Source organism: Ochotona curzoniae, unplaced genomic scaffold, assembly GCF_017591425.1.
Source record: "Ochotona curzoniae isolate NIBS_2020 unplaced genomic scaffold, NIBS_Ocur_1.0 scaffold_1037, whole genome shotgun sequence".
Taxonomy (NCBI): domain Eukaryota; kingdom Metazoa; phylum Chordata; class Mammalia; order Lagomorpha; family Ochotonidae; genus Ochotona; species Ochotona curzoniae.
In genome coordinates, this window is record NW_024467083.1 from 29,619,976 (window position 1) to 29,632,492 (window position 12,517).

The window sequence follows — 12,517 nt, forward strand, 5'->3', positions numbered from 1 at the left end:
GCAGGTAGCTGCAGCCTGCCAGGGGTGAATGGTGGGCAGGGTGGGGTAGGGCTGCTTTTGTAGGCTGTTTGTCCTTTGGTAACACATTAACAGCTTTTATGCCTTTCAGCCCCTGCACTGGCTCTGGCAGGCGAGGCCCGGACGCCAGTCACAGAGAGGTCACTCTGCCTCCTGCTGGCCATAAGCAGAACAACCTCAGTGTCTTAGGGTCTATTACTAAAGGGTCCTGTTTGTCCTTCACCCACAGGGAAACCTACCCAGGAACAGGAGACTGAGAGGGAAATAAAGCACTGGCTTTTGTTTGTTTGCTGAGCTTGTAGTAAGCTTTGTCAGGTGTCAGTAAGCCGTCCGCACCCAAGTCCTTCAGTCGCTCACTTGGGGAGCCACACCCTGAGGTGGCTGCATCCCAGTGGTAGCTGTAAGAACCTCTCCCTAAGGGACAGAGTGCAGAGCCTGGACACACTAGGTGCTTTCAGTATGGTTTTTCTTCCCTTGCCCAAAACCCCAATAAAACACACCAATTGCTTTGGAGGATTTCCAGGTTGGGTTTTTTTCTTTTGGTGGGTCTTTATTATTATTATTATTATTATTATTTCAAATGCTGAAAAAGTCCACTGGCCTCTGTGGGGTTCCGCATGCTCACGGCTCTTTTCCCCCACCACATACTCCCTTGTCCCCGTAACAGACTTCCAGGAGAGTAGCACTTTTCTCAATGGCCCAGTTAACACCGCCGACCTCGGCTAGCTCTGCCCGAGTGGAGGAGCTGTCTGCACGGGTGTGTCGACAGCTTCCTTCACAGGACACGGTGTCTCCAGCCACAGCCAGAGCAGGCATGTTTCTACAGGGCTGAACTAGAGCCCCGTGCCCCCAGTCCATCCGCCTCCCCCCTCATAAACCACCCCACACCAGCTGCTGCAGCGTCAAGAGGGAGGAAAGTCAGAAACGTTTTCATCAACTTCCCAGCCATAGCTCATATTCCCCCGGAATCTCCCACCCCATTCCATTCCCAGAATTTCACTGAGATTTTTTTCCCCCAAATTATTTAGGAAAAAAAAAAAGGTGAAACAAAAAAGGGTTCAAGGTCTTGGGGCTCGGCCCCAGGGGCTCCATGCGCGAGACAGCAACAGGCAGGGGCTTCTGCCTCTGCAGCCCGCCCCTGGGCCACCTCCGGGTCCCTGGCTGCAAAGGCAGAGAGGGGACGGGAGCCAGCGCTGGACCTGGGGTTGGGGGGCCACGTCTCAGCATCTGGTGGAGCCTGGGGCAGCATCACTCCACTTGGCCACTGTGGACAAACAGAGAAGAAAGAAAAGAACAAACAAACAAAACAAACAGGTCAAGTAATAGGGGAAAAGCCCTGAATTCCATCCCAGACTAACCCATGACCTCTTGATCACCTCTAGGTTACCTGGCATAATGAAGTTGCAAAAGATAAAAACAACAAAAAGCAAACAAAAAAAATTAAAAACAAAAATAACCACCTAAAATATTTTAGTCTTTTTCTACCCACAAGACAGCGTTTTCTGCATTTTGGAACGATGCGTGGAAAACAAACACAGACAAGCAACTCTTCAGACAAGATCCAAATTCCTGGAGGTCTCTAGGCGAGGCCAGCTGTGGCCATGCCCACTCACAGCACGGAGGCTGACGGGGCGGCACCGTGAGGTGGTGCTCACTGCACCGGAGGCCGAGGCCAGACCACAGACAAGGTATTCTGAGTGCATTTAGTCATTTAGGCCTCATCAAAGGGTTCAGCATTTGGATGTGTACAAAGACCCTTCCTCCCTAAGGATATTAGGCAAACAGGCGGGGTAGGGAGGGGCAGAAGGAGGCAGAGACAGCAGGCAGGGGGTGGCAACGTAGTCTTAGCCTTGAAGATGACTAGAGACCAGAGTGAGAGCAAAGGTCCCCCTGCTCCTTTGCTAACATCAGACTTATCGTGTGTGCCTGTAAATCTTGAGGACTCAAAACAGACGGATACAGCAGGTAGCCGACACAAGAAAAAAAAAAAATAGAAAAAAAAAAGTACAGAATTCGAGAAGATCAGAGATGAAGAAAACGTACAAAATTATATATATATTTATATATATAATAACATGACATATTTATGTACAACATGGTTGGGACAGTCAAGGAAAACTATACAATGAGGTTCAGCATTTTCCCCTTCCCACACGGACTTTCGATTCAGGATGACAGCATGAGGAAATGGAGCAAGAAACACACACATTATATATACACTTACAAGGGACAGTCGAGGGACTTGGGCGTCAGGGAGCCTGCTCGCTCTGGGCGTCTCTCACCGACACAGCCTGATCAAGCCAACTGGCCAGACAGGCGAGCAGCGTGCGCACGCACCTCCCTCATATACACCAGGTCTCCTTCCCCGCTGGGCCAAATACTTGGCATTTCAGAATTTGTGACGTCAAGGGGCAAGAGAGCACGAATCTTACGTTTTCTTCCCAATGGTTAGTTCTCACCCTGGCCTTCTTGCAAGCAGGTGGCAGTAACAAGATTCAGCCACGAGGCCGAAGATGCTGCTCACCTGAAGCCCCCTTTCCTCCACCTGCGCAGGAAGTCGCATCGGCCTCCCCTCCTTCCTGCAGGAGAGTTCTACAGCAGGTCGGGATTTCTGTCTTCCCCTTCCTCCCCACAGCCACTCTCCTCGGCTTCCTCCACCGTGAACCACCTCCTAAAGCCTGCTGCTGCCGCCCCGCTGTGGCCCGTGGCCCTAAACCCAGGGGGTCAGGGGGGCTAGCTCAGCTGAACCCTTTCCGTTCTCTCTCCCTGACAGGCAGCCCAACTGCAGTGGACACCAGCTCTCCACGTGAACAGGGGCCAGTGTGCTTTCCCGCAGGCCAAGCACTTGGCCACCAGAGCAGTTCTCAGGCAGCCAAGGTCCAGCTGGGGTCTGTGGGCAGGCAGCAGGAGGGCTCCACGGCCAGCTCCTGAAGAACCTGACGCCCAAGGCTGTGATGTGCTGCTGCCTCAATTTATAACCCTGACTTGGCAACATCCTCCACCCTCATGGAACCCTCTGTAGCTCCCCTCTGGGCATCCATAGTGTTAGGGGGCATGGGCTCACCCACCAGCCTTTCTCACTGCAACACTGCAGTCCTCTGCTGGAGGCTCCAGGCTTAAGAGAAGTCAGGATCAATGTTACATATATTTAATAACTCTTCATACAGATGAGGCAATGGGACTCCACAGAGGTAACGGGACTTGACCATGGATGAACCCTGAACTGCTGAGGCCCCAGGGGAACCAGGGCCCCTTCCCTCCCACTGTCTAGACTCCTAAATCAGTGCTCTTTGCACTACCCCAGGGCACTTTCAAAAGCAGCAGGAAAGAGGAAAGAGAGAACGTGCCCATTTTCAGTCCATGACGTCCACCTTGTCTTGCCGTTCTACGAGAGCCAGGGCCATCTGTGGGCGACCCTAAGGTGAGGTGGGCACTGCAGCTCCAGGCAGATCACTCGGTCCTCCTGCCCATAATGAACACACGAAGCCATAGCAGCCCAAGACAAAACACTCAGAAGCACAGAAAACACACCCCTTTCCCAAGCACGCTGCGTGGCCTGCGCTGTCCAACCTGCCATCTATGACTCCCAGGGAGCAGCTGGAGCACTGCTACGGTAGTGTCTTCCAAAAGAAGGCACCTCTCTTCCAGTTTCTCACGAGAGAGAGAGAGCTTGCAAGCCTTATCCTATCCCATCCTGGTCTTGCCTGTTTTCAGGCCCCACCTGGGCTACATGGAGGGTGTGGAAGTCTCGAATGAACCAAAGACGTGAACCCCAGAGGCCCTCTTCAACCCACATTCCCTTCGCAGCGGCCCCCAGCAGCAGCAGCAGCAATAGCACTTTTGGGTTAACAAGCTGGGAGGAACTGACTAGCTGCCCAATTCCATCTCTGCCTACAATATACAAAGTCCAGTGGGTGAGGAAGGGGAGGGAGGATGGACCAGGTTACCCCGCGAGCTTGCTGGTGACGAGCGAGGACTTTCTCTGGGGCAGATCCTGTGGGGTGGGGATGTGGTCGCCGGTAACCAGGTTCTTGTCCGGTCCTGCGCTTGGCAGCTGCTTATTCTTCATCTTGGCTTTGGCCATGTTGTAGTCTCCTGAGTCAAAGTACTTTTGCTAAGAGAGAAGCAGGAAGACAGAGGTGAGAGCGCGGCCCTGGGCATCCTCCAAGGCAAGAAGACAGAACCAGATACAAAGAACCCAAACACACACTGGCCCAGGAGGTCGCCTTTGCTTAACCTCCCACAGGCGGAGTTTACCACGCATTACGCAGGCGGAATGTCTTCTCTCCTCTGGCCTTCTGAGGCATGTAGGCAGACTCCTAGCGGTGTGTGCGTGTGTATATGTATATACATATATATGTATTTTTTCCCCCAGAATCCAGAGATAACCCCTACATCCTGGGTTACCCTCCCAGGTTCATCCAAAGTTACTTCACTCTTAAAGGCTTACTGAAGACCTTACTAGAGTACAAAGTCAAAGACTGGTGCTAAGGAAACACAAATTAATTAAGATGGACAGGAAGGAGGCTAGCCTAGCCTTTGACACACTGAATTAAAGCCCGCAACTTAAAAAAAAAAAAATCCTGCTCTTAGCCTAGAAATAGAAACTAGGCTTGCTGGGGCGGGTGTGTGTCACATGCCGCCTCCTGCCACTCCCACACCCACCCCACAGCCTGGACAGCCTGCCCACGCCTGTCTTGCCTGCAGCAAGGTAAGCAGCAAATGCGTTCTCCTCTATGACTAAGATTCAGGCCAGATTGAACTCCTCACGGCTCCCACCCAAAGTGCCCACTCGAGTTTAAGGACATACAGTTCCCGCTGCTGCCTCCTGCTGCTCCTTGGGGCTGTGTATGTGGGCAGGAACAGCCAGCCTCCTGAGGGTGTCTACTGGAGGGTCGGAAGAAACCCACTCACCTCAAGCTGAGGGTTCCCAGACAATTCCCCCTCTTCCTTATAGGCAGCCCTTCATGTTTACCTCCACTCAAGAAGCTCACGCCCCAAACAGGGAAACCACCTGCAGCGCTGTCTGCACCCCAGGCTTGCCTCACATATCCAAATGCCCCCCCACAAAGTCTTAGCATCCTAGATGGGAAAGCAGTCGACGACTGCTACAGTCATCAGGGATTTACAGAAATATGCCTTGCTCTTGCCAAGTTTCTAATTCCTGCCACTGTGTAACAAAGCATCCAGCACAGGATCTCCAGGGTCTACTCCAGCCCTGAGGAATATGGGGCAGAGCCGTGTCCTACCCCTTTCTGGAGTCTCTTCATGAGGAAGTCCGAGCCGCCCGGCTTTTGTCCCAGGCTGGGGTATTTGGCCTTTAGCTTTGCTTCCTCTGCCCTTTCAGGGAGAATACCTTCCTTCTCTTGTGTGTCCTGGAAGAGACAAATGGACCAAACAGAATTAGAGGCCCAGAAACAAATGCTTACAGGACCCGATCACTTTCACTGGAAACCCATCCACTCACTGGTACACCCTGCTAGCCCAGCTGCCCTGATGGCCAGACCTTTGCTCAAATCCCCAAAGTCCAACATGACTGTCTATCTAATGAGAACCCAAAGACACACTGCTTCTCACCCTTTGTCCAGGCAGCCACCTCCCAGTGACATGGCAGCACCGAGTTAAAGGTAATCACTGAACACCACAGTCACGGGGCGGTCCCGGCTCACACAGCACAGACTCCGGGAGAGACACGAATTAGAGTAATAATTAAGAGCTGACTGGGACTGCTCGTGACACAAGATGAGCAGCAGGTTTGCCAGGCTGCCCCACAGGCCAATGGGAAAAGGCTAAGTCAGCTGAGCCTTATCAAGCCAGCTGGGCAGGCTCCCTGGGTGGCCTTCCCCAAGCACCTGCAAGGCCATATTTCCCTAAGGACTGTGGTGGAAAGGTGACAGGGATGAGAATGCTCCGGGGGAAAATGAATTCAGAGACGCCCCATGTTTATTAGTCTTTTCCTATCATTTTTCACGCATAGCCACCCCAAGGGGGGAAAATGACGGAGCCTGGAGACATGCCAAGAGCTGGACTGGCTTGCTGCCCGCTGCCGAGTCCCAGGCAATTTTTTTTTTTTTTCTAGAACGACCTGCAATCTAGGGGTGGCTCTTTGCAGTGACATTTCATTCTCTCCCCTTAAAACAAGGCATCCACGCAACGTCATCATTTCCTGAGTCCTCGCATCCGGTACTGAACGCTGGAAGTGAGATACAAACCCCAAAGGTTTACTTGGTGCCTGTGTTTTCATCACAGAATGGCAGGTGAACCCAAGCCCCACTGCCTTGAAGTCTGGGGGAAGAAGCCGGGGTGTCTGCGGTCTCCTGTCCGGGCCTAACTTCTGTGATACTTGTAACTCTAATCCTGCTCAATCAGCTCGGTCCTGACACAGGGCGAACTATAGACCACCTCAAACAATCTAAATAAGGTCCCTTTTGACAAAGTTGCTGCCTTGAGCTAGCCACCTTTATGACTCTCTTCTCCTCCCCTAATGCTGGTCTTTCGTAGACATCTTTACGTCGGCTTGTACCTTCCCGCTGCAGGAGGACGCGCAGCCCCAGCCGAACACCGGGATCATTAACCTCCACTAACCCCTGACCCGCTAGGCCCACCAGCCCCTTTCATTCACCTCGTCTTTCCAAACACCCGCCCCAAACCCCTGCTAAGCCAATCACAGCGCAGCTTCCAGGGTTTGAGCAGTAGGTCCACTGGCCAATCAAGAAGGGCCCGGCACTAACTGACAACCAACTCAACTAATCAGTGCCGGAGCACCCGTGCCGTGCCGACGCTCGCCCTGCGTGACGCCAGAAACCGCCAACCCCTGCAGAGCCTGAGACCATGGCGACCAATCCGCACCGGTGAGAGACCGTCTCCCGCCCCCGCGGTCGCCCCCGGCTCGCCCGCCCGCACCCCCTCCATTTCACCTGCTTCTCCTCGCCGGTCTCCTCCGCAGGGTTCTCTTCTTCTTGTTTCTGGGACATGGCGGGGCCGGGGCTGCAGAGTGCAGGGGGGGCCCGGGAGAGCGACCAGAGAAGGGAAGGGGGAGGGGAACGGGGCAGCCTGCGCTGCTGCTTCGGCTCCTGTCACTAGGGCTGCTCAGCCAAAATGGCGGCCTTGCCCGTGACGTTGCGGCCGCCTGGAGCAGCCAATGGGAATGCGGGAGAGCGGGGCCATGACGTAACTGTCTACCAATAGTGGCTGGCTAAAGGCGGGCTCTAGGGAGGAGACGGACAAGCCGGAAACACCAACCGGGAAAGAGAGTGAGGCGCTGGGGCCAATCGGAAGCTTGCGGGGGATTCTGAGGGCGGGACGTCTAGCGAGGGTATCTTTTGCTGCTTTAGTGGGTTCCACCGCCCGCGTTTTGCAGACGTTGCAGGCGTCGTGACAGGAGGACGTGGGTCCCAGCCCCACAGTGCTGTGTGGGACGCCGTTTGTGCTGCGTGTTTTAAACCTTACGAGAGCTCTGGTATACATATATCTTAAGGACTTGCCATATAGGCTCTTTTAAAGATTTTATTTATTTTTATTGGGCAGGCGGATATACAGAGAAGAGGAAAGACAGAAAGATCTTCCGTCTGCTGATTCATTTCCCAAGTGGCCACAGAGGCTGGAACTGAGCCCGTCTGAAGCCAGGAGCCAGGAGCTTCTTCCAGGTCTCCCACACAGGTGCAGGATGGCTTTGGGCCATCCTCGACTGCTTTCCCAGGCCACAAGCAGGGAGCTGGATGGGAAGCAGGGCTGCTGGGATTAGAACTGGCACCCATATGGGATCCCAGTGCATCATGCAAGGCGAGGATTTTAACCACTAGGCGATTGAGCCGAGCCCTGATCTTAAAACTGACAACACAGGCTTGGTTTTTTGTTTGTTTGTTTGTTTGTTTTCAGTTTCATTTTATAAGATTTTATTTGAGGTGGGTCTAGTGGGATGGCTCAATTGGCTGATCCTCTCCTTCCACTCGCTGGTATCCTATCTGGGCTCTGGTTCAAGTGCCCTGGCTGCTCCACTTCCCATCCAGTTCTCTACTTACGGCCTGGAAAAGCAGGACCCTCCACACACATGGGAGACTCTGGAGAAGCTCCTGGCTCCTGGCTTTGGATCAGCTCGGTTCCAGCTGTTGCAGCCTCTTGGGGGAGTGAACCAGCGAATAGAAGAGCTTTCTATGTCTCTCTTTCCTGTAAATCTGTCTTTCCAGGAAAAAAAAAAATCAGTCTTGAGAAACAGAAAGAGAGGGAGTGAGAAAGGAGGAGACAGAGATCTTTCATTCTATGATTCATTCCCCCAGCTAGCCACAAGCAAGTCAGGAGTTTAGCCCATTTTCTGCCTCCCCGGTGTGTTAACAGAGTGCTGGATCTGAAGCCGAGAGCAGTTGGGACTCGACCAGGTGCTGCGATAGGATTTGTGGGTCTTCCAAGTGGCAGCTTGCTATGCCACAATGCTGGCCCACGGAGGTACACCTAGAAAGTGATTCCCACATACTGTGAAATCAGGAAAGATTCAAAAGGAAAGTGCCTTTTTTAGGGGTTCAAAGGAAGGGTTGTCCTCAGTTTAGGATGTAAAAATAATCTTCACAGCAAAATTGATATTTGAAGTGAACTTTAAAGGACTTGGGAGTTTTCTAGGGAAAGATGAAAGCCAGTAAGGTATAAAGGTCATAGGCATTGCACGGAGTCTAGGAAAGTTGATCTGAGGCCAGTGGATGAAGGGCTTTGAATGACAGGTAAAGGGTTTGTGAATAGCTCAATAATCAGCGAAAAACCTTGAAGGGTTTTAGGCCTGAAAGTGTCAGATCACTGTTCTTCCAGAAGGTAAATATTATCAGCAAGTGAGCACTGAGAATTCTAAGCAGAGAGACCCCAGAGCTGGATAGTCCAGCTGCAGTTCCGCAGAAAACTTTCTTGGGGTTTTACTTAACAACCGTGCTAGTGAAGACTAGAGACCTGCTGGTCACTGGAGACACCTGTGAGGGTTGAAGACAGCCCACGCCTGGCTGAGAGAGCCTGTGTGCCGGTAGGCAGTAAAGAAGAGGCCTCAGGCCTGGCATAGTGGCCTAACGGCTGAAGTCCTCACCTTGAACGTGCCGGGATCCCATACAGATGCCAGTTCTAATCCCAGCAACCCCACTTCCCTTCCAGCTCTCTGCTTGTGGCCTGGGAAAGCAGTCGAGGATGGCCCAAAGCCTTGGAACCCTGCACCAGTGTGGGAGACCTGGAAGAAGCTCCTGGTTCCAGATCAGCTCAGCTGTGACAATTGCAGCCATGTGTGGAGTGCCATGGATCTGCCCCTTAATGCACATTAGTGGGAACTGTAGCCTAGTTGGGGCGGCTTAATAAGTACTTTTGGTTTTTTTTTTTAAGATTTATTTTATTTTTATTGCAAAGTCAGATATACAGAGAGGAGGAGAGACAGAGAGGAAGATCTTTTGTCCAATGGTTCACTCCCCAAGTGACTTTAATGGCTGGAGCTGAGCCAATTCGAAGTCAGGAACCAGGAGCTCTTCGAGCTCTCCCACTAGGGTGCAGGGTCCCAGGGCCTTGGGCTGTCCTCCACTGCTTTCCCAGGCCACAAGCAGGGAGCTGGATGGGAAGCAGGGCCACTGGCTTAGAACCGGTACCCATAGGGGATCCCAACGCATGCAAGATAAGGACTTAGCTGCTATGCTAGTGCGCCAGGCCCTGTACCTGGATTTTTGCCACACACTATGGAGACCTGGCCTGGGTTCAGTGTTCCTGCTTTGGCGTGTCCCAGTCCTGGCTATCGCAGGCACTTAGGGAGTGAATCAATGAATCTTGTCTCTTTCATTCTATCTTTCAAATTAAAAGGAGAGAGAAAGAAAGAAAGAGCCTTTTCAAAGGCAGACCATGTGTGAGAGATGTCTGCACAGACAAATGATATTGCAAATGGGCGGTACATGTGAGGAGAGAACCAAGGCTGAATCTTAAATTACTGTGTGAGAAGGGCGATATTGTTTACTGAAATACAAAAAACAGGTCCAACATGGGATGAAGAGGTTAAACAGTGAGAGAAGACCTAAACTTTTATATTCAGTCTTTTGGTCTGTATTTTTATTTCTGAATTCATTTAGTTAAAGCGTAAATCCTTCCAGGATATCAGATGAAATATAAAATTAAAGCAGCATTCTATAGAAGAGCAACTATTAAAGAAAATGTCGAGGTGAATGTTTGGTCTGGCTGTTCAATGATGCTTAAGATGCCTGTCTCAGGGCCAGCACCATGGAGTAGCATAAGCCTCTGCCTATAACATCCCATATGGACACTGGTTCAAGTCCCAGCTGCTCCACTTCCTATCGGAAAGCAGCAGGGATGGCCCAGGTTCTTGGACGCCTGTGTACACATGGGGGACCTGGAGGAAGCGCTGACCATTGTAACCGTTTGGGAGGTGAACCTGCAGGTGGAGGATCTCTGTTTCTGTCTCCCCTTCTCTTGGTGTAACTCCACCATTCAAATAAAAAAAAATATATTTTTTAAAATTATGCTTGTGTTTATGACTTTATGAAGAACTGTGCTATAGTAATAATGTTAAAGGAGCTCAGTTGTGGGAGCTGACTTGGTGTGGGGATAAGGGAAATCCCAAGGCCTATGGAACTATCATAAAATGATAATAAAAAACATTTGTAAACAAAAAAGTCATTAGATGGGGAAATACAAAAGCTAATATTAATATAAGAATTAAAAGCAAAAGAGGCTTTTCCCAATCAGAGTGCTTAAGTTCAAGCCCCAGTTCCCTGTAAGTACTGTTACACTGGAAGCCAGCAGGTGATTAAGCACTTGGGTCCCTGGCACCCGCGTGGAAGACCTAAACTGAGCTCCTGGTAAACAACTTTGGCTAACATGGTCCTGACCTTCCATCTGGGGTGTGAACCAGCAGATGGCAATTCTTTCTGTCCTTTTACTTAAAAAAAAAAGACTACAGTGATAACTGGATTTAAAACGCGTAGCAGTAGCGCCCTCTGATGGGCATGACTGAGAATGCTGGGAAATGAAGCAACCCTGTCCTGTCTCCTTTACAAGTTTGTACGCTCAGGGCTGGCTGTAAGTGTGGCCTAAGGATGTAGTTGTCTGTGTGGCCAGAATTGTCCTGTGAAAGAACGCAGGACTTTCTCAAAGAGAAAAGCACAGCTCGTAAAATCGAGGGAACTAGTAAGATGTTAAAGGAATTCAAAAGAGAATCTAAGACGCGTACTATAGGTAATTTGAATCCTGAATGCTGAAATGAATTGGCAAATGCATATAAAATTGGTCCATCTTCACAGGATATAATTTTAATGATTGGGATCATCTCTTTCAAAGGGTAGAAATCAATTGTATCGCATTTGACAGTTCACTGGTATCTGTATGGAGTCATTGGCACGGCCATCAGTTTTTTGAATTTACAGAGTTGTGGAATACTTCAAAGATGCTGAAAGGGACAGGTCAGATAATTTCAAAGACTCCTCTCTCCAGTGTTTGGCCCACATCAAAGTCTTACAAATTTTCCCCCTGAGAACAGAAAAGCCTTTCTTATCAGCATCTCACTCTGCCTCAGACTGCACTGATGTTCCAAGTTAAAACCACAAATCTCTACTGAGAAAAGCAACAAGATCCACTGTGGTATTAAACTCAGAAGTAATCAGATGCGCTTTAATTAGCAGCCACACTGTGACGTAAGAGTCCACTGAGGGCTCTGGAGAAAAATCCCAGACAGGGAAAGGAAGAAATCCACTTAGCATCTGTGGTGAGTAGCCAGGGTGACAAGGGCTGTATTAAAAGACAGTTGGCCAGAGAGGAGTCACTCGGGACACAAAGGGCCGGTCACTAATGACACTGAACGTGGCCTGTGGAGACTTGGGGAGCAGCGTTAGCACAAAGACTTTCATGTTAGCCCAGAGGGAGGAGGAGGCGGGGATGGGAGGACCAGCCTAGCTGACACTGCAGCTGGGTTTCTTGGGCAGCCGACAGGTGCGTGATCTGTCTTCCAACCTGGGTTTCCTCTCTCCGCTCTCCGTCCCTCCCACTTTCCCCTCGCCCTCTCTTCCTTCTTTCAGATTCTCTAGACCTCCTCTTCCCAATTTCTTTTCTTTTTCCTTTCAACCTTCTAAGAGCTTTCCTTCAAACGTTCTCCTATGCCTGTTCTGTTTATCTTCTGCAGAACAACCAGCCAGCGCTGGCAGAAGTCCGGAGAGCTGTGACCCTCAGAGGCGAGCGAGGCCGGGGATGCTTTCTGAAGGACTTGTAAAGGTGTGCCTTTTCTTTTCTTTTTCTTTTCTTTCTTCTCTTTTCTTCCTTACTCTATATCTCTCTTCTTTCCCTTTTTTCCTTTTAAAAATTTTATTTTTACTTTTATTTTTTTTTAATTAGAAAGGCAGATATATATACAGAGAGGAAGAGAGACTGAGAGGAAGATCTTCCATCCGATGATTGACTCCCCAAGTGACTGCAATGGCCAGTGCTATGACGATCCAAAGCCGGGAACCAGGAGCCTCCTCTGGGATTCCCACACAGGTGCAGG

General features: G+C 50.7%; 1 protein-coding gene across 1 annotated transcript; it reads right to left on the bottom strand.

The window, feature by feature from the left end:
- Nucleotides 1-180: 180 nt before the first annotated feature.
- On the bottom strand, nucleotides 181-7,133 carry ENSA (endosulfine alpha). The gene is made up of 4 exons (XM_040998567.1): nucleotides 6,936-7,133; nucleotides 5,268-5,393; nucleotides 3,966-4,132; nucleotides 181-1,282 (listed from the first exon to the last, which is right to left on the bottom strand). Exons 1-4 carry the CDS (start codon nucleotides 6,990-6,992, stop codon nucleotides 1,267-1,269), a joined length of 366 nt encoding a protein of 121 aa, XP_040854501.1. The 5' UTR covers nucleotides 6,993-7,133; the 3' UTR covers nucleotides 181-1,266.
- Between the last annotated feature and the right edge of the window lie 5,384 nt (nucleotides 7,134-12,517).